The sequence below is a fragment of the Oncorhynchus mykiss genome, chromosome 17, assembly GCF_013265735.2.
Source record: "Oncorhynchus mykiss isolate Arlee chromosome 17, USDA_OmykA_1.1, whole genome shotgun sequence".
NCBI classification, from domain to species: Eukaryota; Metazoa; Chordata; class Actinopteri; order Salmoniformes; family Salmonidae; genus Oncorhynchus; species Oncorhynchus mykiss.
The window spans coordinates 48,152,622-48,179,314 of NC_048581.1; the positions used below are offsets into that span (position 1 = coordinate 48,152,622).

Sequence of the window (26,693 nt, forward strand, 5' to 3'; positions counted from 1 at the left end):
AATCACTATTTTACTTCCCCTGCCTGATATTCGGTGGAGAGGGTGTGTCGTCCAAGTTTGGATTTAAGGGTCTCTTTTCCAAGCTTAACATTCACACCCAACACCATGTGCCAGAAAAGGTTGAATACATCTTAATGATCCCTTCACGCGCCAATCCCTTTAGCGGGATCGATTTGACAATATTCAGTGAAATTGCAGAGCGCCAAATTCAATCTACAGGAATATCAATATTCAACATTCACGAAAATATAAATGTAATTGCCAGCGTGATTTTACTAATGCACGTGAAGAGTTCCGAAGCGTAAGTATGACGTCAATTATAACTGGTTTGTGAACGCGCACGCTTTAGCGTACGTGCACGTTCGACGTTTTTGTTGCTGTTGAATTGTACTGCAGTTGCGCGCGGCACAATATTGTTACCGTTGGTGACGCTATTTGTAAAGAAAGAAAGAAGGATGGAGAAAATATAAAAAGAGAGATGGAGGAGAGCCTTGCATTTAGCCTCCACTTAAGCAAATTTTATTCGGTTAAAAGCTAACCTACGCGCGTAGCTATAGTTTTAGTTTTGGAACCCGGAGGGTAGACTAACGTTAGCTAGTCAACATCACCCTATGTGATCTTCCTTCCCCGCCGCATGCTGCTACAGTCAGAGCCAGACAACAAAATAGCTAATCGCCATTATATGACCCAGTACCTAGCGTCAGTATTGCCCTCCATGTGGGTGAGAGGCTTGTGTGTGTCAGATTATGGCGAGAAAAACAGTTAACAGGAAAAGGAAGGCAGGGGAGTCCAAGGACCAACAACAGGTAGGCAAAAACGGTGGCGATTCAGGCAAACCTTGGTTAGCCTGACAAGCTAGCGAATGCTACCATTTTGCGTTGAATGTTTGACTCTGTGACGTTAGCTGCGTGGCATTATTTATCAAGCTTGCTAAAAGGCACAATTTGTTTTTGAAAATGTAATAAAATAGCTGTAGCTTCATAGACGACTAGGTAGCTACCGGAATTTGCTAAATTACCTTGTTAGCCAATAATGTAACAGCTAGCTAGCACACTGGCGAGTTAGCTAACGTAAATTCGCGTTCTCATTCATGATTTCCTTTGACTGTCCCTCTCTGTTTTTATTTTATTACATTGACAGTTTCCCTAACTTGTTTTTAACAATACATTTAGACTTGTGACGTGTTGGTTAGGCCCAACGTTAGGCCTACCAGTGCCACATTAGGCAATTATGCATTGGATTAACTATTTATTGGGTTGTAGGGGACGGTGAAAAAATATGTCATTCAATAGAGAGATACCAGAGTAAATCTGAGAGTAGTGTAAAATAATAGTAGTTATTGTAGTTAGTTAGCTAATTTATATCCTATTCGACTGGACTATGTTGTTAGGTGTTGTTATTATTAGGTAGGTAATGTTAAAGGGCAATTCCAGCACTTTTAAACGTCATTTTCATAATCTCCAACACACTAAAAAATACTTCTCTGTGACATCACGGGGTAGAATTCAAAGTAATAAAAACAGTGATTTTCTACACCTGCAACAAGTTTCAAGCCAGAAGGTGGGGTATTTTCTAGCCCTTGATTATGACTTGGTTACATTACATTACACAAGTGATTGGAGGAAGGCATCTTTTTGTAGGGGGTGGGTTTTGTTAAAGCTGCACTATGCAAAAAAATATCCTGGTTGCTAAAATTCTCATTTCAGTTTGTGACAAAACAAGCATGTATAGTGTAGGGAATCATTGTACCATCTTTTCCATATCCAAAAATATTGTATTTTGAGCTGCTTTGAAGCAAGTGAACAAGACATAAAGCTGGAAGCATAGAAATAGCGCCCATAGAACAGATCTACCACTTCTTAGACTTGCTTTCCATGTGTGACAGATCTATAACTAATTTCTAAGTTAATTTGGTCAGGTTGCCTGAAAATGTACATATTGCAGCTTTAAGGGCCACTGCTCTGTCTGAACATTAACGCTCATTGCTTATGGTGCGGTTTTCGAAGCACAAGGAACTTATCTTTCTTAGCGGCAAGAACTTATTGTCAAAAAACAAAAGGTTAAATTGATGCACACCTTTTATCAGGTTATGGCAAGAGCAGCTCAAATAAGCAGAGAAAATGACAGGCCATTACATTAAGGTCAGTCAATGAGGAACATTTCAAGAACTTTGAAAGTTTCTTCAAGTGCAGTCGCAAAAACTATCAAGGGCTATTTTAACTTGTAATTGTGAGACATTTTTGCGAATTTATTTAACAATATACTATAAACCATTTTTTCCCTGCTCTGTCGTTATTGGAACGCCGACTGCAAGCCAGGCCTAATCGCCTAACATCAGTATCCAACCTCACTAACGCTCGTGTCTGATTGGAAACAAGTCCCCGCAGCAATGTTTTAACATTTAATGGATAACCTTCCACCAACTCCATATTAATGCCTATGATTTTGGACTGTGATGTTCAATGAGCAGGTGTCCATATACTTTTGGTCATGTAGTGTATATTAAAGCAGACAACAACAACAAAAGTTACATTTTATTTGGGACTTACTCAGTGGCTTTAAAGGGCGAATTTGCTCTGGAAGCCATAACAGCCAAATACTCAATCTAAATGTGAATCGATTCTTAATTGCGGTACGGTTCTAGAAACATAAATCCCTCTACTTTAATATGACAAAATAATTTCACAGATGCAAAATACACACTTATGGTGCACTGTTTTAACAGTTTTTTTCAATTACAACATTTGTGGCCTCTGTCTTCCATAACAGGGTTGGATGCGCCCTGTATTAAGAAGCAGTCCGGCTTGGTTGGGTTGTGTATCGGAGGACGCATGACTTTCAACCTTTGTCTCTCCCGAGCCCGTACGGGAGTTGTAGCGATGAGACAAGATAGTAGCTACTAACAATTGGATACCACGAAAAAGGGGCAAAAAAAAAAGTTATCGTGGACTCGTTTCGAGTATGATTGTATGCAGACTTTCTATGCAACCTAACTTTCATCAAGGACTTAGGAAACCAATTATATCACCTTTCTCTCTTTGTCGGTAATCATTAGTCAGCATCACTGTGTAACATGATCATAATAATGGTCATGATCATACCCTTCCTACTGCCACCGAAGTGTTAACAGGCAATTTTTTTATCTGTGTGTGATCTATTTCGGGTGATCTATTTCACGTTCTCATATGAACTGCAATCGTGTGTTCTGCTTACTGGAGCATTGCATGGAATAATAAAGTTATTATTTTCAAAACATAATTAATGTCTTAATAATCCATACATCTTCACCGGTCATGCTGAGTTTGTGTACTTCCTTGAGTAAGTACGGGTACCACCAGTGACGATATTGGTCTGTATCGGTGTAGTCTGCCCCGCCAGCGCTTGTGAAATGCAGCTGTCAAGTCTGAGGTGATTTACAATCTGACAAAAATGTCTATGAAAGTGCAAAACCTGTGAATTTTTTTTTTTTTTTTTTTACCACTTCACATCATGAAAATGAAGTTTCATACAGTAGGAAAGACAACATATTGACATGTAAATATACAGTAGAGATTAAAGGTCAGCCGATTATGATTTTTCAACGACGATACCGATTATTGGAAGACCAAAAAGCCGAAACCGATTAATCGGACAAATTTTTTTGTGTGTTTTTTTTGTAATAATAATGACAATTACAATAATACTGAATGAACACTTATTTTAACTAAATATAAAACATCAATAAAATCAATTTAGCCTCAAATAAATAATGGAACATTTTCATTTTGGTTTAAATAATGCAAAAACAAAGTGTTGGAGAAGAAAGTAATATGTGCCATGTAAAATATGTGCCATGTAAAATATGTGCTAACGTTTAAGTTCTTTGCTCAGAACATATGAAAGTTGGTGGTTCCTTTTAACATGAGACTTCAATATTCCAAGGTAAGAGGTTTTAGGTTGTAGTTAATATAATATTTATAGGACTATTTCTCTCTATACCATTTGTATTTCATATACCTTTGACTATTGGATGTTCTTATAGGCACTATAGTATTGCCAGTGTAACAGTATAGCTTCTGCCCCCCTCCTCGCCCCTACCTGGGCTCGAACCAGGAACACATCGACAGCCACATTCGAAGCATCGTTACCCATCGCTCCACAAAAGCCGCAGCCCTTGCAGCGCAAGGGGAGTAACTACTCCAAATCTAAAAGCGAGTGACGTTTGATACAGTATTAGCGCACACCCAGCTAACTAGCTAGCCATTTCACATTGGTTACACCAGCCATTAGGCTGATAGGCTTGAAGTCATAAACAGCGCTGTGCTTGCGAAGAGCTGCTGGCAAAACGCACGAAAGTGCTGTTTGAATGAATGATTACGGGCCTGCTGCTGCTCAGTCAGACTGCTCTATCAAATCAGACTTAATCATAACATAATAACACACAGAAATACGAGCCTTTGGTCATTAATATGATCGAATCCGGAAACAATCATTTCGAAAACAAAACGTTTATTTCAGTGAAATACGGAACCGTTCGGTATTTTATCTAACAGGTGGCATCCCTAAGTCTAAATATTCTTGTTTCATTGCACAACCTTCAATGTATGTCATAATTATGTAAAATTCTGGCAAATTAGTTCGCAATGAGCCAGGCAGCCCAAACGGTTGCATATACCCTGACTCTGCGTGCAATGAACGCAAGAGAAATTACACAATTTCACCTGGTTAATATTGCCTGCTAAACTGGATTAGTAGTTATAACTAGTGATTATGATTGATTGTTTTTTATAAGATAAGTTTAATGCTAGCTAGCAATTTACCTTGGCTTCTACTGCATTTGCGTAACAGGCAGGCTACTCGTGGAGTGCAATGGTTAGAGTGTTGGACTAGTTATCTGTGCGGTTGCAAGATTGAAACCCCTGGGCTGACAAGGTGAAAATCTGTCGTTCTGCCCCTGAACAAGGCAGTTAACCCACAGTTCCTAGGCAGTCATTGAAAATAAGAATGTGTTCTTAACTGACTTGCTTAGTTAAATAAAAGGTATAAAAATAAAATAATTTAAATAAATAATCGGAAATCGGCGCTCAAAAATACAGATTTTCGATTGTTATGAAAACTTGAAATCGGCCCTAATTAATCGTCCATTCCGATTAATCGAGAGGAGGTGATTAGGGATGAGTGAGGAATGAGTCCAGCTAGCTCAAATAAACAAGGGAATGAAATGGGTGTATCAATCCCTGAGTCTATGGTTAGTCTAGAGGTACACACTGAGTCTACAAAACATTAACACCAGCTATTTCCATGACACACTGACCAGGTGACAGCCTTGATCCCTTATTGATGTAACTTGTTAAATGGACTTCAAATCAGTGTAGATGAACGAAGGGGAGAAAGGTTAAAGAAGGATTTTTAAGCCTTGAGACAATTGAGACATGGATTGTGGTATACTCTGTGTATATACAGTACAGGCAGTTTGTGGGACTGGTAACAGAAAAAACTGACTCATGCTGTTGAAATGCAGTTCTTGAGGAGAAACCAACCACACCGGATTTGTGTTAAAAAAATAAAATAAAGTTAAATATAAGAACTAATTCTTATTTACAATGACGGCCTACCAGGGAACAGTGGGTTAACTGCCTTGTCCAGGGCCAGGATGATAGATTTTTACATTGTCAGCTCGGGGATTCGATCCAGCAACCTTTCGGTTACTGGCTTAACACTCTAACCACTAGGCTACCTGCAGCCCCTAAATACATCTTGCCAGCCAAGGAAGACGAGGTTTGTGTGGCTGCAGGTCAAGTTGTCTACACCCTGGGTTCTTTTGTGGACAACGGGGAGGAGGTACCATTTCATAGAGCCTGTGCTGGCAGATTAAAGGGTGAGAGAGAATACAAAGCCATGAGCTTATAAAAAAAACTTTTGGAATTGAGTGAGTTCTTGTTTGTTTATTCTGTTACTCAAGTGATTGATAATAACATTTAATATTTGAAATTAAACATCTGTCATTCGTGATCTGGAATGAAATTCCTAAAACGTTGTAAATTTGAAATGGAGTGCAGTGTCATTTGCTGTCTGTGTTTTGGGACCCTGTCACATCCATAACATTTTCCTCTAGCTTTTGAGGCACTTTTTTTCGTTGCAATTTACCAGACATGCATATACATTGGGTGCATAAAGCATTAGGGCGTCCACTCACGGTGCTCAAAATCACATTTAGATTATTGTAATTCATTTTAACAGAGTAGAAATTAGCCTTAAAAGTTGTAATAATAAAGTATGATCTATACCAACATGACAGGTTTTATTGAAAAGTTGTGCCTTCATCCCTGCTATAAATCATAAATTAATCTTATATATATATTTTTTTTAAAGAAACATTTAACCCAGAAGAGCAAGTCGCCTAGAACGTAACTTCAAAATATATTTGTATATTTGTGAACTCCTGTCTTACAGGCTATTTGTATGAACATTTTTTCTTAATAAAACACTGCTGTTTGCAAATACAACCATGGCTTCTAACTTTAATTTAGCCTAGGCATGAACATTTTAATTAGGCCTAAAAAATAACAAAACATGCCTGTTTACGAACACCAGGGCAGTCCTCCCCACACCCATTCCCGCTGCGATTCAGCACCACAGCAGTGGAAAGAGGCCAATTTAGGCGAAAAGAACTGGTAAAACCGATGTTGGACAGTCATATTCGATTATGTAAATAAGCCAAATTAATTAAGGCTGGTTCATTAAACGAGAGAGATTATTTTACAATGCTCCTGTGAAACGAGGCCCTCACCATGCATCATGAAAGCACTTGTTTCCAAAGTTCAGATGATATCGCACTCTTTTTATATATATATATATATTTTTTAACAGTTCTACTGGATGATTATAGTAAATGTTGTTTATTGGACACATGACACCCAGGCGGCATATGTGGATATTGCCTAGGGCGGCAGCAGAACTGCTAGGACTGAGCCTGACAAACACAATTTGCCTCTAATTTACTAGCGTTTGCGGCAGACCTTGGCCTTCTCAAAGTTGCTGCTACTGTTGGGAAGTCAAAACTATCCAACTCCTTGGAGCTGCTTGCGATGCGTATCAGCCTCATTACTTTACTCTGTTTTGGAGAAAGAATCCCCTCTCAGCGGGCACACTGGAAATGGGGAAAATCCAAACAAGCGTCGCCAATTTTTCCCTTACCTCAAGGACCTCAAGTATTTTGCGTTAGTAAAAATAGAAACACACACCCTACACTAATTTCCAGGCAGCTTGAGGATTTATTAGTTTATGAAATATAATTGCCTTTGAAGTTGGAGCACATCAACTGGTATTTCCATCAATTAATAAAAAAGCACTATTTTGCAATGGATTTGATTTTTTTCTTCTCCTGGAGAATTTGGCCGACAATTTATTTTAATGGCTTTTTAAAAACAATCTTGGTTTGTGTGTGTGTACGGATCCTGCCTTTTTACAAAGTGTCTCTGAATGTGTGTGTGCGCTTAGATCCTGACCTAGTTGGCTCCTTGTATCTGGGTCAGTGGGCTGGGAGTGATGACCATAGCCTCAAGGGGATGAGTGTACTGTGCATGGAAGGGAGAGAGAGTGCAGCGGGAGGGAGGGGGTCATGATTGTAAGGAGGGATTAAGACTGGGCAGAGGGATAGGGTTCTGGGGTTTTTTAAGCGCGAGAAGGTGCAGAGGGTAAATGTACCGCATTAAGTAGATTTTTTTTATATATTAAAAATTAACCTAACCTAGGCTGGAGCCTAATTTCTTCCTCTTCCCTGATCGTCTTCTGACAGCTGAGCTAGGGCCTATTGGTGTGTTCAAGACAGCTGTGAACTCTGAAGAAAACGAGCTCAGACTGGGAAAAATCGTGAAGTCAGTGACCTTCAGGTCTGAGAAGTCGGAGCTCTAGGATCATGCCGAGTTTCCGATTTGAAATTCCTAGTCGGATGACCATTCAAAAAATATTTTTCCCAGTCGGAGCTTGTTTATTTCAGAGTTCCCAGTAGGGGTGTGAAAGTCATTTAAAAAAATGTAAAAACTGAATCGGGATCCTTAATCTGTATGCAAATTGTTTTATTTTATTTTTAAACATAGTTTCAGAAAGTAATAGTGGGTCAATTTCCACAACTACTCCACTGTTTTGGTACCCTGGGTACCACATTGAACAGCTTGAATTGAACTCATGCACATGCGTAAATAAGTGTTGCAGTTCGCTCATCTCAATATCCTAATCTATTCATTGATGAAAGGCTCTGCTTTACTGAAGTTTCTAGACCCCACAAGCCAAGATAATGTGATTCCTGTTTTTGATTGCCGATAGATAGTCAAAACTGTGAATTAGGCCTGTCTGCCTGGTAGCCGACCTGCCTTTACTGTGCCCCTCCCCTCTCTGTCTCTTGCTCGCTATGGAATATGTTTGTATTCTCTGAAGTAATGCAACTAATCAGTCTCCTCTGTTTTCAAAAAATTGTCATCTGTTTCAGGTGTCATGCTTGCCACCCGAAACAGTTCGCTAGAGTTCGCACTGATTTTAATCCCCAACTAACCCATTTGGTGGAAACATACCACTGGTCGGAAAAAAATGTGGATAAAAATCTGTCGCCAATTGGATGGAAATCTAGCTACTGTACTTGATTTACATGGTGCTGTTCATCTCATTTAAGCCTTGTTAACCTTTATCTTTTTCTCTCCTCTGTCAGGTGGGCTGGTGCCAGTCTGCATACAAGCGGGCACGCGTGTCTTCCTCGTCCCGGCATGCCCAGCAGTGGTGGCGTAGTCTGCGCTCGGTGGTGTACGCACTCCAGGGCCGTGAGATCCGGCCTCAGCAGCAGCATGAGTGGCGTCTCCAGCGTAGCTTGCGGGGCTTTGCTGCCGGCCGCCTCCCGGGCATCCTGAAGGAGCGGGAGTTCTCCCTGGGCCGCCTCAACAAGGTGTTCGCCTCGCAGTGGCTCAATCACCGCCAGGTGGTGTGTGGAACCAAGTGCAATACGGTGAGAGACTGCCCTCTCTTACTTTACTCTTTTTTTTCTTTTAAAAAAAGGAAAAACTTTAAAAACATTTCCTGTTAACTGGAGTACCTTGAACTGACCTATTATTTATTATTATTGAATGTGTTATTTCTCTAATGAAAGGTTTCTTTCCTCCTATCCACAGCTATTTGTGGCAGATGTTCTGACAGGGAAGATTACACGCATCCCCATGCTGAAGGACCGGCAGGGCCAAGGAGGTGGCTCCGGGGGTGTTGGGGGGACAATAGGGGCCCCCTTCCTCGGAAGTGGCTCAGTGTCCGGGCTGGATCAGCAAGGCTGTGGGATCCACGCCATCGAGCTTAACCCCTCAGGCACTCTACTGGCCACGGGCGGAGACAACCCCAACAGCCTGGCTGTCTACCGTCTGCCCACCCTGGACCCCGTCTGCGTGGGAGATGTGAGTGGTGGCTGAGACAGCTTAAAAGAAAGTCTGATCATACAGGGTCTGGCATTAACAATGGCCCGCTGGCCCGGGGCCAGTAAAAACATGTTGGGGCAGTCCATCTTGTCAGTCACTGGCCTGATTGTGCCAGTAATTTCTCAGCACATTTTGGCGTTCCAGTTTGACGTTTACCTGCTCTGTCGCAGTCTGCCAATGAAAACCATTGAAGACTAAATACAGAAAACTCTTGTATTTGAGCAATATGATTGGCTGTTTATTCAACCACACTCCTCGCGAGTCACCTTCTTGAGCATTACATGAGTTGATGCATTCACAAGGCATATGCAAGCTGTCCAGAGTAAAAAATACATTAAAAGCGCTCATCAATCCACTCGCTGAGCTTATTTATTTTAGGGAAAGTGATTTACAAAAATAAAATAATTGCTACTGTTGATAGTCTGCAAAAATAAGCTACAAAAAAGACACCTAGCATTCTTCTTGGTGAGACTATTGCATTGATTCTTCTGCCATTGTAATCCTTGGCTGGGCCAACGTCCAAACAACGTAAAAAAAAAATATATATATATATATATAATTTTCTGGATGGACAAACGCTTTCAGTGTAAACTTAAACGACTAAAACCAGATATAAAGTATGCCAATGGACCTATGTTTTTAAATAATATAATCTTTGAAAACTAGCAATCACCAAAATAATTGTTAGACATTCAGGGAGAATTTAAAATTCAAAAAATAATCAATTTAGCTGTATTTTTTGTTTGCGCAAAAGAACACCATGGCAAAATGCATAGAATTGCCAGGAACTATTTTTAAAACGGCAACATCTTCTCTCAGCTCCAAGACAAATTTGTGTAGAATTGCAGGAAATTGGCTTAACATGCTACAATTTCTCTACACTGCCAAGATGGGTCCCTCTAAAATGTTCTTACATTTTGCCGGTCCAACTGTGCTCATTGCCACACCCACCACCTAACCCATTTTTGACCCAGAAAAAAATATGTACTTTAGCCAGATATCGCTTTTGAAAAGCCCTTGTCTTAAAAGGGGAAACGTCCTATTTTAAAATGACATACTTTAGAGACGAAAGTTAATCCAATTAATACAACAATTATTTAAGAATAGAGTAATGTCTTACATTGCTAAATTATATTACACAGCTTTTTAATATACCATAATAACTAAATGTAGCCTATTACTAGCTGAATGAAACAAGCATGTCAACGAATGTATTTATAAACCACCCAATGTCTTGGCCAGTAGAAATTCTGTTCGTGCTATTCGATTTTTGGCCAACTAGCCTGGCGGACCAGTGAGGGGGAAAAAAGTAAATGTTGGACCCTGTCATACAATTCCTGGAATACAATGAAAACATATAAATATATATATATATATATATAGTCAGTCATTATGAAAGGTTAGTCATCATGAAAAAAAAAAAAAATTCTATATATATATATATATATATATATATATATATATATATATATATATAATTTTTTTTTTTTTTTTTTTTCATGGGAGGGTTCTCTATTTTTCAGGATGGCCATAATGACTGGATCTTCTCCATTGCATGGATCAGCGACAGCATGGCGGTGTCTGGTAAGTGTTAAAGGTCCAATGCAGCTGTTTTTATCTCAATATCAAATACTTTCTGTGTAATTAATTACCTTACTGTGATTGTTATCAATGAAAACAGTCAAAAATAATAAACAAATGGCTTCTTAGCAAAGGGTAATTTCTCAAGCAAGAATTTTGCTACGATTGTCTGGGGGTGGTCTGAGTGGGGAGGGGAAAACTGAAAATTAGCTGCTGTTGCCAGAGAGCTTTGGAATTCTCTTTCTTATTGGTCTAACTTGTTTACTGCATGGTGATGTCACCATGGAAGGCCTAAACTCCATTCCACCAAAACAGGCTGAAATTTCAGGCGGTCTTTTCGAACAGCTCTTAAATTAAAAGGGCATTATCATAATTTTCACAATTTCACATTATTATTCCAATCTCCGTGTGGAAATGTATATGAAACACAGTAAAAATGACAGTACAAACACAGTAAAAATGTTGACTACACTAGGCCTTTAAATGGCACAGATTGCACTTACTGAAGTCCTACATCTTACTATTTTCAACACGAATGCTATTTAGAGACTTACATATATATATATTTTTTTATCTTTACGTTTTTTGTACAGAAAGTTGATACTATTGTCACGTATGACCGCCAATAACTTTTGGACGTCGTATCGACAGTTACTATCCTCGATTTCGACTTCAAATTAGACTCCGCTGTTCCCTTGTTCACACAGGACGCTATTCCTTTGTTTCATGGGCTACCAAAACGCCACAGGCGTAGACAGGCTGGCATCCTTGTGAGACTGAGACGTAGAGAAGATCGACTGGCACTCCCCTCCATTTTATTGGCAAATGTCCAGTCACTCAAGAATTAGATGGATGAGCTTCGTTCAAGAGTCTCCTATCAGAGGGACTTGAAAACTGCAGTATTATATGCCTTGCAGAAACTTGGCTGGCTCAATCTATGAACATAAAACTCAGTGGTTTCTCCATGCAGCGGTACGATTGGGCGACACCAGCCTCGGACAAGTCCAAGTGGGGAGGGCTGTGCCTCTTCATAAACAACAATTGGTGCATTGCTTCCAGTGTGAAGGAACTGTCAAGCTTTTAGTCACTTGATATAGCACCACTAGGGGCGCTAAAACTAAACTAGACCACTTTTATTCTACCCACAGAAATGCATAGAATGCCCTCGCACTCCATTCGGCAAATCAGACCGTAACGCCATCGTTCTGCTTCCTGTTTAAAAACAAAAGCTGGAACAGGAAGTACCAGTGACGTGCTCAATAAGGTGTTGGTCCGATGAAGCAGACGCAAGGCTAAAAGACTGTTTTGCTTGTACAGACTGGGATATGTTTTGGGATTCATCTGATAGCATGGAGGAGTTTACCACGTCAGTCACAGGCTTCTTCAAGAAGTGCAGAGACTATGTTGTCCCCACAGTGACTTTACAAACGTATCCAAACCTAAAACCCTGGGAAACAGGTTAGAGCTACTGCTTACAAAGAACGGGACATTAACATGGACGCATACAAGAAAGCCTGCTACAACCTCCAAGACATCAAGCATGCAAAAGAAAAATACAGGAGTAAGGTGGTATCCTATTACACCGGCTCTGACACTTGTCGGATGTGGCAGGGCTTGAAGACACCAACGGATTACAAAGGGAAATTCAGCAGTGAGATGCCCGGTGGCGCAGAACTCCCATATGAGTGAAATGCCTTTTACACTTGCCTCAAGGAAAACAGCAGAGTACTGCATGAAAGCCCCTGTTGATCTAAAAGACTGGCCACAGAGCAAGATCACAATGTGAGTAAAACCTTTAAACATGTTAACACTCGCAAGGCCTCCGGGCCAGACGGAATACCAGGGGACAATCTCAGAACATGCGCACACAAATGAAATAAAATTTGATCCTTGGGCAAGAAATGTAGTAACAAGGGAATGGATAAAGCAATAGTTTACAGGCAATTACACAGGAAAAATTTCAGTATAGAGACAAAGTGGAATCACAATTCAACGGCTCAGACACGAGATGTATGTGGCAGGGACTCCAGATAATCACGGATTACAAAGGGAAAACCAGTCACGTAGCAGACACCGACTTCTTGTTCCCGGACAAGCTAAACACCTTTGCCCTCTTTGAGGATAACACAGTGCAGGAGACACGGGCCGCTCCTGAGGACTGTGAGCTCTCGTTCTCCGTGGCCGGCATAAGACATTCAAGTGTGTTAACCTTCGCAAGGCTGCCGTCCCAGACGGCATCCCTAGCTGCGTCCTCGGAGCATGTGCAGACCAGCTAGCTGGAGTATTTAAGGCGATATTCAATCTCTACCTATCCCAGCCTGCTGTCCCCACTTGCTTCAAGATGTCCACCGCTGTTCCTGTACCCAAGAAAGCGAAGGTAACTGAACTAAATTACTATCGCCTCATTAGCACTCACTTCCTTCATCATGAAGTGCTTTGAGAGGGTAGTTAAGGATAATATTACCTCCACCTTACCCGACACCCTAGGCCCACTGCAGTTTGCGTACCTCCCCAATAGGTCCACTGATGAAGCAATCAGAATGCAATCCCATCTGGACAAGAGGATTGCCTATGTAAGATTGCGGTTCATTTAATACAGCTCAGCCTTCAACTCCATAGTACCCTCCAAGCTTATCATTGGGTCCCTGGGTCTGAACCCTTAACTGTGCAACTGGGTCCTGGACTTCCTCACGGGCAGCCCCCAGGTGGGGAAGGTGGGCAATAACACCTGCACGATGATGATCCTCAACACAAGGGGCTCAAAAAAGGTGTGTGCTCAGCCCTCTCCTGTTTTCCCTGTTCACCCATGACTGCGTAGCCACGCACGCCTCCAACTCAATCGACAAGTTTGCAGACGACACAACAGTGGTAGGTCTGATTACCAACAACGACGAGACAGCCTACAGGGAGGAGGTGAGGACCCTGGTGGAGTGGTGCCAGGAAAATAACCTCTCCCTCACAAAAATGAAAGAGCAGATCGTGGAGTTCGGGAGACAGCAGACCATCTCAAGACCATCAGACTATTAAATAGATAAAACATGGGACCAACACTTTACATGTTGCGTTTATATTTTTGTTCAGTATTTGTGAGTGCTGTTTATAGACTAAAGCTCAGCGTTCAACACCATAGTCCCCTCCAACATCATCACCAAGCTCGGGACCCTGGGATTAAACACCTCCCTCTGCAACTGGATCCTGGACTACCTGATGGGCCAGCCCCAGTTGGTGAGGGTAGGAGGTGGGTGCTTAGTACCCTCCTGTACTCCCTGTTCACCCACGATTGTGTGGCCACGCACAACTCCAACACCATCAACTTTGCTGATGACACGGTAGTGGTAGGCCTGATCACCGATCATGAAACAGTCTACAGGGAGGTAGTCAGACTTGGCAGTGTGGTGCCAGGACAACATCAGTAAGACCCTGCAGCTGATTGCGGACAACAAGAGAAATGCAGGGCTGTAGTGGAGCGGGTCGAGAGCTTCATGTTCTTTGGCGTCCACATCACTAAGGACTTAACATGGTACACACACACCCGCACGGTTGTGAAGGCGTGCACGACAATGCCTCTTCCCCCACGAGGAGGCTGAAAAGATTAGGCATGGGCTCTCGGACCCCCAAAGTTCTACAGCTGCACCATCAACAGCATCTGACTGGCTGCATCACCACTTGGTATGGCAAATGCACCGCCCTCAACCTCAAAGCAAATCACTGGGCCGAGTTCCTTGCCATCCAGGACTTCGATATTAGGCTGTGTCAAGAGGAAGGCCTGGAAAATTGCCAAGAACTTCAGCCACCCAAGATGGACTGTTCACTCTGCTACTGTCTGGCAAACAGTACCGGAGCATCTGCTCTCAGGCCAACAGGCTCGGAGACAGCTTCTACCCCGAAGCCAAAAGACTGCTAAATAGTTCAATGGACTATTTGCATTGACCCTATATTGCAGTGAGTCTACACTCACAAAACTATACACTACATGACCAAAAGTATGTGGACACCTGATTGTCAAACATCTCATTCAAAAATAATGGGCATTAATAGGGAGTTGGTTCCCCCCCACTCCTCTTTGCTGCTATAACAGCCTCCACTCCTTTGGGAAGGCTTTCCACTAGATGTCGGAACATTGCTGCGGGGACTTGCTTCCATTCAGCTACAGCCTGGCTCCCAGTCAGCGTTCCAATTCATCCCAAAGGTGTTTGGTGTGGTTGAGGTCAGGGCTCTGTGCAGGCCAGTCAAGTTCTTCCACACTGATCTTGACAAACCATTTCTGTATGGACCAGTTTGGGCCTTCTCCAAACTGTTGCCACAAAGTTGGAAGCACAGAATCATCGTTAATGTCATTGTATGCTGTAGCGTTAAGATTTCCCTTCACTGGAACTCAGGGGCCTAGCACAAACCATTAAAAGCAGCCGCAGACCATAATGCCTCCTCCACCAAACTTTACAGTTGGCACTATGCATTCGGCAGGTAGCATTCTCCTGGCATCCGCTAAACCCAGATTCGTCTGTCGGACGGCCAGATGGTGAAGCGTGATGCACCACTCTAGCCAACGCTTGGCATTGCGCTTGGTGATCTTGGGCTTGTGTGCAAGTGTGCAGCCATGGAAACCCATTTCATGAAGCTCCCGACTAACAGTTCTTGTGCTGACGTTGCTTCCAGAGGCAGTTTGGAACTTAGTACTGAATGTTGCACTTGGCGGACCCGTCCCGTGAGCTTGTGTGGCCTCTCACTTCGCTGCTGAGCCGTTGTTGCTCCTAAAGGTTTCCACTTCACAATAACAGCACATACAGTTGACGGGGTAGCTCTAGCAGGGTAGAAATTTGACAAACTGACTTGTTGGAGAGGTGAAATTCTATGACTGTGTCACGTTGAACGTCTCTGAGCTCTTCAGTAAGGACTTTCTACTGCCAATGTTTGTCCATGGAGATTGCATGGCTGTGTGCTTCATTTTATAGACCTGTCAGCGATGGGTGTGGCTGATAAATCCACTAGTTTGAAGGGGTGTCCACATACTATTGTGTGTATATAGTGTATACTCACACACTACACTGACACTCACACAAAACCCACACACATTCACATAGACTACATATGTGCAAACACACACAAAACACACACACACAAACATCATATGCTGCTGCTTACACTTATATATTCTGGTGCCTAGTCACTTAACCATACAGTTTACGTACACTTAGGTTGGAGTCATTAAAATCAGTTTTTCAAACACTCCACAAATTTCTTGTCAACAAACTATAGTTTTGGAAAGTTGGTTAGGATATCTACTTTGTGCATGACACAAGTAATTTCAACAATTGTTTACAGACAGATTATTTCACTTATAATTCACTATATCACAATTCCAGTGGGTCAGAAGTTTACATACACTATGTTGACTGTGCCTTTAAAACGCTTGGAAAATTCCAGAAAATGTTGTCATGGGTTTAGAAGCTTCTGATAGGCTAATTGACATCATTTGAGTCAATTGGAGGTGTACCTGGTGGATGTATTTCAAGGCCTACCTTCAAACTCAGTGGCTCTTTGCTTGACATCATGGGAAATCATAGGAAATCAGCCAAGACCTCAGAAAAAAAATGGTATACCTTGACAAGTCTGGTTCATCCTTGGGAGCAAGTTCCAAATGCCTGAAGGTACCACGTTCATCTGTACAAACAATAGTACACAAGTATTAACACCATGGGACCATGCAGCCGCCATACCGCTCAGGATGGAGACATGTTCTGTTTCCTAGAGATGAACGTACTATGGTGCGAAAAGTGAAAATCAACCCCAGAACAACAGCAAAGGACCTTGTGAAGATGCTGGAGGAAACCGGTACAAAAGTATATATCCACAGTAAAACGAGTCCTATATCGACATAACCTGAAAGGCCGCTCAGCAAGGAAGAAGACACTGCTCCAAAACCGTCATAAAAAAGCCAGACTACAGTTTGCAACTGCACATGGGGACAAAGATCGTACTTTTTGGAGAAATGTCCTCTAGTTTGATAAAACAAAAATAGAACTGTTTGGCCATAATGACCATCATTATGTTTGGGGGAAAAGGGGGGATGCTTGCAAGCCGAAGAACACCATCCCAACCGTGAAGCACGGGGGTGGCAGCATCATGTTGTGGGGGTGCTTTTCTGCAGGAGGGACTGGTGCACTTCACAAAATAGATGACATCAGGAGGAAGGAACATTATGTGGATATATTGAAGCAACATCTCAAGACATCAGTCAGCAAGTTGAAGCTTGGTCGCAAATGGGTCTTCCAAATGGGCAATGACCCCAAGCATTCTTCCAAAGTTGTGCCAAAATGGCTTACGGACAACAAAGTCAAGGTATTGGAGTGGCCATCACAAAGCCATGATCTCAATCTTCTAGAAGATTTGCGGGCAGAACTGAAAAAGCATGTGCGAGCCAGGAGGCCCACAAACCTGACTCAGTTACACCAGCTCTGTCAGGAGGAATGGGCCATTATTCACCCAACTTATTTTGAGAAGCTTGTGGAAGGCTACTCAAAACGTTTGACCGAAGTTAAACAATTTAAAGGCAATGCTACCAAATACTAATTGAGTGTATGTAATCTTCTGACCCACTGAGAATGTGATTAAAGAAATAAAAGCTAAAATAAATCATTCTCTCTTATTATTCTGAAATTTCACATTCTTAAACTGAACTGGTGATCCTAACTGACCTAAGACAGGGAATTTTTACTCTGATTCAATGTCAGGAGTTCTGAAAACTGAGTTTAAATGTATTTGGCTAAGGTGTATGTAAACTTACAACTTCAACTGTATCTACCTCAAATACCTCGTACCCCTGCACATTGATCTGGTACTCCCTGTCTATTGCTTCATTCTTGTGTATTTTATTCCTTGTTACTATTTCTCATATTTTTTAACTCTACATCATTGGAAAGAACTCTTAAGCAAGCATTTCACAGTAACGTCTACACCTGTTGTATTTGGCGCATGTGACCAATAAAATTGGATTTGAAGTGACAAATTGCCACCGGGAGAACTTGTAACTTTTGTTCATCCTCGATAGTTTTTCATGTATATAATGCCTCCATATGAAATCCACCAACCAATAATATGCTGCTACTCCCCAGGGTCCCGGGACGGTTCCATGGGACTGTGGGAGGTGTCCGAGGGGGTGCTGAGCCAGGCTATGAGACAGCAGGATGAGGAGGGGGTCCCTTGCTACTCTCATATCTCCCACCGTGCCCTGGAGGACATCCCCAAGGAATACACTAACCCGTACAACTGCAAAGTGAGGGCCCTGGCCTTCAACAACAACCACAAGGTCAGCCATACCACCCTCCTAGCCCTCAGAGACAAACCATTGCCTGTGTTCCCCAGTACACATCTGTGTTGTATTTGGGGACCTACATGCTAGCTCTTCTCACTTTTTCTCAGGAGCTTGGGGCAGTGTCCCTGGATGGCTATTTTCACCTTTGGAAGGCAGAGCAAAACTTGAGCAAGGTCGGTTTGAGTATCTCAGGGTCCGCTCTGCTTATCAATGTTTGCTTTGTTCTGTGACTGTACTTGCAGACTTTGAAGATTATGAATGAAGACTTGTTTGGTGTCCTCATAAGTCAGTGTTGAACCCTACTGCATTTTGTTGAATGTCCTCACATACCACAAAAAAAAACAAATGTTTCTGGTCAAGACGATTTGTATGCATGTTTGTCCTTAGGGCTGGTCATATAGCTCAACAAGGCTGTCTAACAAGTCAATATATCTGTTGTCCATAGCTGCTGTCAACGAAGCTGCCTCACTGCAAAGAGAATGTGTGTCTGGCGTATGGTCAGGACTGGTCGGTGTACGCAGTGGGCTCTCAGGCCCATGTGTCCTTCCTGGACCCCCGCCAGCCCACTCACAACATCAAATCAGTCAGTTCCCGGGAGAGAGGAAGCGGTGAGGAATTGACAACACACTACACTGTTTGATACTGACATACACACATACGCAAATGCACATACAAAGGGTGCATTAATGGATACAGTGCATTTGGAAAGTATTCAGACCCCTTGACTTTTTCCACATTTTGTTACGTTAAAGATTTATTCTAAAACGGATTAAATCGTTTTTTTCCCTAATCAATCAATCAACCCAATACCCCATAATGACAAAGCAAAAACGTTTTTTTTTTAGAATTTATATATAAATAAATAAAAATGAAATCATATTTACATAAGTATTCAGACCCTTTACTCAGTATTTTGTTGAAGTACCTTTGGCAGCAGTTACAGCCTTGAGTCTTGAGTATGACGCTACAAGCTTGGCACACGTGTATTTGGGGAGTTTCTCTCATTCTTCTCTGTAGACACTTTCCAGAGATGTTTGATCGAGGTCAAGTCTGGGCTCTGGCTGGGCCACTCAACGACATTCAGAGACTTGTCCTGAAGCCACTCCTGCGTTGTCTTGGCTGTGTGCTTAGGGTTGTTGTCCTGTTGGAAGGTGAACCTTTGCCCCAGTCTGAGGTCCTGAGCTCTCTGGTGCAGGTTTTCATCAAGGATCTCTCTATACTTTGCTCTGTTCATCTTTCCCTCGATCCTGACTAGTCTCCCAGTCCCTGCCACTGACAAACATCCCCACAGCATGATGCTGCCACTAGGGTTGCAAAGAGTCTGAAACTTTCCGGTAAATTTAAGCCCTAGAATTTGGGGAAGTTTGCTTAAATTCATCAAAAAAGTTTGCTTAGAACAGTGAACCTTTTTTGTGGGATACACATAAGGCAATTCTAGGTCTTGTGGCATATTTTGGTTAAACTATCCCCAATTCAATGGAATTGCAACCCTCTACATGCATAGTGCATTCTTCCATCACATGTACAACTGATTCTCAAGATCTTGCACACTAATGAGATGCTATTGAGCCCACACTAATGAGATGCTATTGAGCCCACACTACTGCACTGTCTGAGCCAACGACTACATGCTTTCTGGTAAGTTTTGATTACAATACTGGTTGGGGTGAATATATTTTATATGATATACATTTTTGTTAACTAGTAAATAGTCGCCTACAGCAAAGTGTTTAAATCATTTCTAACTTGTTAACAATTTCTGCTAGTTAGTTTTTGCTACCATGTGGGTTTTATCTTGCTTGAGGCTTTTAACTGAGTGTTAATTGACCTGTTTCCATACACGTTTCATTTTAAAAACATTTATCTTACAAATTAGTTAATTCCCATATTCCTGTTAATTCCCATGGAAAGTTTCCACCTCTGAATATTCCCAAAATGTGCAACCCTAGCTGGCACCATGCTTCACCGTAGGGAGGGTTGCCCGGTTTCCTCCAGACGTGATGCTTGGCATTCAGGCCAAAGAGTTCAATCTTGGTTTCGTCAGACCAAAGAATCAGAGAGTCCTTTGAGGTGCCTTTTGGCAAACCAAGTGGGCTTTCATGTGCCTTTTACTGAGGAGTGGCTTCTGTCTGGCCACTCTACCATAAATCCCTGATTGATGGAATGCTGCAGAGATGGTTGTCCTTCTGGAAGGTTCTCCCATCTCCACAGAGGAGCTCTGGCGCTCTGTCAGAGTGACCATCGAGTTCTTGGTCACCTCCCTGATCAAGGCCCTTCTCCGCCGATTGTTCAGTTTGGCCAGGCGGCCAGTTCTAGGAAGTCTTGGTTGTTCCAAACTTCTTCCATTTAATAATAATGGAGGCCACTGTGTTCTTGGGGACCTTCAATGCTGCATAAATGTTTTGATACCCGTCCCCAGATCTGTTCTTCTACACAATCCTGTCTCAGAGCTTTATGGAAAATGTATTCAACCTCGTGGCTTGGTTTTTGCTCTGACATGCACTGTCAACTGTGGGTCCGTACATACACAGGTGTGTGCCTTTCTAAATGATGTCCAATCAATTGAATTTACCACAGGTGGACTCCAATCAAGTTGTAGAAACATCTCAAGGATGATCAATGGAAACAGGATGCACCTGAGCTCAATTTTGATTCTCATAGCAAAGGGTCTGAATATATTTTTGCTTAGTCATTGTGGGGTATTGTGTGTAGATTAATGGGGGTGGGCAATTTAATCACTTTTAAAATAAGGCTGTAACGTAACAAAATGTGGATTAAGGGAAGAAGTCTGACTACTTTCCCGAATGCACTGTATGTAAACAACACAATGGCATACAAATGTTCTGTCAACTTTCTTTAATTTTCATTTCATTTCATTTCTCCAGAGGCAACACGAGGTACTACAAACACATTCCACCAAGAAGCAAAACAAAACCCAAACATTCTCCAAGACCCGCCCTGCACTTATGCTGCCTTCAAGTGGTGTCGGAATTATGTGGAAATATGACTTTCCGACTCAGAAATGTCACTTGAATGGCCTTCCAAGTCGGGATTACGAGTGGGAAAGTCGGGAGAAAATTATGATACCGGAGTTAACGACTTGTGGCATTACTTCACTGACCTTTCACCTTTCAACCAAAGATAAAACAAAGCAATTTACATTATTGGTGCATTATTTCATTGTAAATAATGGAGATAGTTTGGTTGTATTGTAAACGTAAGAAAAGCTAGCTAAATTATTGTTAGCCAGCTAGCTAAAATCTCATTGGTTGAAGGGTTCTTTTGACTTCAAAAGCACTTGAAAGCACTCATGTCGGGAAATACGAGATTCCGGGGAGCATTTGAATGCGGCATTACAAACAAGTGCAGAGGCAGTACTTTTGAACGGAAAGTTAGTGATAGCTTATTTTTTTACATTTATGAAGCTATTAAAAGCGAGGTTTAACTTGTCTGTGTGTTTGCTCTCCTTCCCAGGCATCCGCTCTGTGAGTTTCTATGAGCACATAGTGACAGTGGGCACGGGACAGGGCTCCCTGCTGTTCTATGATATTAGAGCCCAGAGGTTTTTGGAGGACCCTTCCAGCCCGGCCGGCGGGTTCCGGCAGCGCCCAGGAGAGGGCATTCTTAAACTCACCACAGGGAAGGGCTGGCTGGTACGCTTTATTTGTTTTTCCACTTTGTAAAGTATACCCCTCTTAGCAGAACACGTCAAGTTGAAAGTTCCTATTACTATACTGAACAAAAATATAAACACAAAATATAAAGTGTTTGTCCCATGTTTCATGAGCTGAAATAAAAGATCCCAGAAATCTTCCATACGCACAAAAAGGTTATTTCTTTCAAATTTTGTGCACAAATTTGTTTACATTCCTGTTTGTGAGCATTTCTCCTTTGCCAAAATAATCCATCCACCTAACAGGTGTGGCATATCAAGAAGCTGATTAAACAGTATGCGCATTACACAGGTGCGCCTTGTGCTGGGAACAATAAAAGGCCACTCTAAAATGTGCAGTTTTGTCACACAACAAAATGCCACAGATGTCTCAAGTTTTGAGGGACCATGCAATTGGCATGCTGACTGCAGGAATGTCCACCAGAGCTGTTGCCAGATAATTTAATGTTCATTTCTTTACCATAAGCCGCCTCCAACATCGGTTTAGAGAACTTGACAGTACAGACAATCGCAGGCCATGTAACCTCCACATCGGGCTTCTTCACCTGCGGGATCGTCGAGGCCAGCCACCCGGACAGTTAAGGAAACTGTGGGTTTGCACCACCGAAGATTTTTGCAGAAACCGTCTCAGGGAAGCTCATCTGTGTGCTCGTCATCCTCAACACTGTCTTGACCTGACTGCAGTTCGGCGTTGTAACAGACTTGTGGGCAAATCCTCACCTTTGATGGCCACTACCACGTTGGAGAAAAGTAATCTAGCTAACAATGCACGGCCCCATGTCGCAAAGATCTGTACACAATTCCGGGAAGCTGAAAATGTCCCAGTTCTTCCATGGCCTGCATACTCACCTAACATGTCACCCATTGAGCAGGTTTGGGATGCTCTGGATCGACGTGAACAACAGCGCGTTCCAGTTCCCGCCAATATTCAGCAACTTCGCACAGCCATTGAAGAGGAGTGGGATGACATTCCACAGGCCACAGTCAACAGCCTGATCAACTCCATGCAAAGGAGATGTCGCGCTGGACAAGGCAAATGGTGGTCACACCATATACTGACTGGTTTTCTGATCCATGCCCCATCCTTTTTTTAAAGTTCTGTGACCAACAGATGCGTATTCCCAGCCATGTTATTACGGCCTAATGAATTTATTTGAATTGATGGATTTCTTTATATTGACATTAGCTCGTGTCTCCATAATGACATGGTATAGCATTTCTAGATTGAAACAGTAATGTCATGAAACAACATATTTATGAACAGCTTATTTAAGATTTAAACAAAAAGAAGCTGTGGTTTTGGTGGAAAGCTGGGTTGAAAACTAAGATCTTCTGGTCAAACTTTGCAATAAACTTATACAGGATATATTTTAAAATTCTGGAAGTAAACTGTTAAGTGACACCTCACCTCAGTGATTAGTGTGTCTTGGACCTGCCTTGACATGATGCTGGCACAAAACGATAAGAATAATTTCTCCCTCAGTGTTCTCTTCTTCTGTTTTTCTGCCATCCTGTCACACCCTTCCTCCCTCACACCTGTTTCTCTCTCTCTTCCCCCAGAATCACGACGAGACGTGGAGGAGCTACTTCTCGGACATTAACTCGTTCCCCAACGCTGTGTACACACACTGCTACGACGATTCTGGCACCAAGCTGTTTGTGGCCGGCGGACCGCTGTGCTCGGGCCTTCACGGCAACTACGCAGGACTCTGGAGCTAGCCTTCTCTCGTGTCTCGCCATCTCTCCTTACCCCACCCCAGTCCCCCTCTTTGCTCCTCCTTTCGGTGTTACACTCACTGTCATCCCTTCAGTGTTGTCCCTCCCTCCCCTCACCAACATGTATCTCATCACCATCTCTTTGTTGCATCCCTCCATCCTCCCTTGCACTTTGTCCTGTCTTCTTTCAGTTCCCTAGTCTCTGCTCCCCTTTTGTTTTATATATATATATTGATGATTAACCAGTGATGTTGTAGCGAGCTGGGAGGTCTGCCTCTGAGAAACTCAAATGAAAGTGTAACGTTTTATTACAATTTTCAACCGTCACATACACTCCATGGATTGGACTTTTTTTTCTTTTTTTTTCCCTAAGGAAAGTTGTTTCCTTTGCTTGACAGTTTCCTTGCGTGGACATTCGGGAGACTTTTCCCCTTCTCTCTCTCCATAAAAAAAATTGTGTGATAAAAGAGTTATAAGTTCTTAAGGATGGAACAAACAGGAGAATACTTACACTTTTCTAAGAAACTTAGAGAGGACATGCTCATTGGCTGGTACGGGGCCACCCTGTGCCATGGCAACTAAAGAGCCGTAGCGATGGAAAAACTATCCAATCAGACGTAAGGTGAGAAGAAGCAGTGGATGAGTACAACCAATCATATAGCGCCGGCCACTTCTTTTTTTGACTGATGTGAAGGAGGGATGACTGTAGATTCTAAATGCCACATGGGTGTTCTGCTCTGAATAATCATGGAGACTGCTTATTTTATTTAGATTCTGACTGATTTGAAAAACTTAGTTGTTGTTATTGCTATTAGCTTTATTATTTATTCCCCCCCCCCCCTCTCACAATCACCCTTAGCTATGGTCTTAGGCAGGGGTATTCAACACCAGTCCCGTGCGGAACGCAGTGTCTTCTGGTTCTTCCCCCAGTTAGGGGTCTGGTCATGGCAGTGGTTGTCCAGGGATTCCCTTTGACTTTTGATAGGCCACGTGGAGTTGTTGGCCTTTTTCTGAGACATTCCCAATAGTAACGGGTCTGGGCCCGGTTTCCCCAATGTATCTTAAGGCTTGGTTCGTTGTTTGAACCTACGTAGGAGCATCTTTAAATGTCCGACCTGTTTCCCAAAACCATCGTTACTGAAGTTGCACAAGAAAAGGGTAGTTATTTAACGACCACTCATAGAACAGAAAAGTGCGTCTTTTTAAATGTTTTTTTTGCCCTTCCGCGTCACTTCTTTATACACAGATCTCCGCTCAACACAAAATCAAGATGTTTATCTGTCTTTCTGTTACCACTGATAACTTCAAAACGAATGTGACTACAAATACAAAGCTGCCAATGTCTTTGCAATTGTTACCAACAAGTGAAGAATATAAGATTCTTCAAACGAAAACCGAGATGTCTGAATTAAATGATAAATACATTAGGCTATATAGGCCTATATATTGAAGTACATTTCTTATCAATTGAGTTTAGCTATTTATATGCTACTTTACATCTTTTGCCTCAATAGATTTAATGTGTAGTCTACATTAGCGCAATGATTTCTAAGTATTTTATTTTTGGTACCTTTACCCCTTTTTCTCCCCCAATTTCATGATATCCAATTGGTAGTTAGTCTTGCACCATCGCTGCAACTCCCACTACGGACTCGTGAGAGACTAAGGTCGAGAGCCATGCGTCCTCCGAAACGCGACCCTGCCAAGCCGCACTGCTTCTTGACACACTGCTCGCTTAACCCGGAAGCCAACCGCACCAATATGTCGGAGGAAACACCGTTCAGCTGACGACCGAAGTCGGCTTGCAGGCGCCTAGCCCACCACAAGGAGTCGATAGAGTGCGATGGGACAAGGAAATCCCGTCCGGCCTAACCCTACCCTACCCCGGACGATACTGGGCCAATTGTGCGCCACCTCATGGGTCTCCCGGTCACGGCCGGCTGTGACACAGCCTGGGATCAAACCCGGGTCTGTAGTGTTGCCGCAAGCACTGCGATGCAGTGCTTTAGACCACTGCACCACTTGGGAGGCCCATGATTTCAAATCTTAATTTAGTGCATTATAGGGTAAGCATTAGAATAAGCCTCCTCAATGTTTGTAGCCATAGGTGATCTCTAATAGGAGCTCATCCATTGTCAGTATTGTGGAATAATTTGAATGGTATGATTTGAAAGGGAGAACGCTGATCCGAGAACAGCGCTGTCTTTATTTAGATCATATCCGTATCAACACATGCCTCAACGACGCACTTGGCGAATGTTCTCTGCTTGGTGTTTTGGGAAACTCATGTTACATCTTTGGCTGTTTTGTAGGAAAGCTGCATCGTTAAAACATGTTCCATTGGCCCTGGACAAGTGCTTAGGGATTAGGGGTTAGAGTTGATTACCTCTAGAGGCACCATCGTTTTTGTCAGTTGTTTCTATACTTTGTTTTTGTATGTATCAAGGGATGAGTGTAGCTTCTCTTTCCCTTGTGTGAAGGACAGGGTAGATTTGAGTTAATTTGTTGCCTTTCTCTAGTCTTTCTGTGAAAGACTGTTGCATGCTGACATTATTTAGCTTTTTTACATGGAACTTTTCTTAAGTGTTCATGATCATGCGAGAACAAAAACGAGACCCCAATTACGACTATAAGTTGAACAAATAAATAACCATCACTTTTAAAGAGTGTTTGAGATATAAATGTGTGTGTGAAATGCATAGGTCAAATGCATACATTTTTATGTATATGTTTGAGGTGTGTGGACTGACCTTTGCCTTTACTTTGGTGGTGACCTATTTTATACACACCTCATGAATGTTTTTTTGTTTTTTTTTTACAAATGACTAAACCTGAGGATATTGTATGATATCAACAGCCAAAACACCATATTAAATCTTCAAAGAAAATAATGATACAAATAAAGTATATTGATGTAATATTTATCTTATTTCATATGGCTGTTTGTGTGATTTATTTGATGTGTGCAGCATTGCATTTC

The 26,693-nt window shown here is 42.2% G+C and overlaps 1 protein-coding gene across 3 annotated transcripts; it reads left to right on the forward strand.

Annotated features, from left to right (window-relative positions):
- Positions 1-360: 360 nt before the first annotated feature.
- On the forward strand, positions 361-26,642 carry dcaf12 (DDB1 and CUL4 associated factor 12). 3 transcript variants are annotated; one of them, XM_021568663.2, is made up of 10 exons: positions 362-806; positions 8,684-8,974; positions 9,138-9,410; positions 10,955-11,015; positions 18,125-18,318; positions 18,432-18,497; positions 18,770-18,932; positions 21,210-21,221; positions 21,799-21,977; positions 23,558-26,642. In XM_021568663.2, exons 1-10 carry the CDS (start codon positions 747-749, stop codon positions 23,714-23,716), a joined length of 1,458 nt encoding a protein of 485 aa, XP_021424338.1. In that variant the 5' UTR covers positions 362-746; the 3' UTR covers positions 23,717-26,642. The 3 variants fall into 3 exon arrangements, with proteins under 3 accessions (XP_021424339.1, XP_036805892.1, XP_021424338.1); XM_021568664.2 differs by lacking the exon at positions 21,210-21,221 and having other exon boundaries at positions 361-806; XM_036949997.1 differs by lacking the exon at positions 23,558-26,642 and having other exon boundaries at positions 361-806; positions 21,210-21,941.
- Positions 26,643-26,693: the final 51 nt, after the last annotated feature.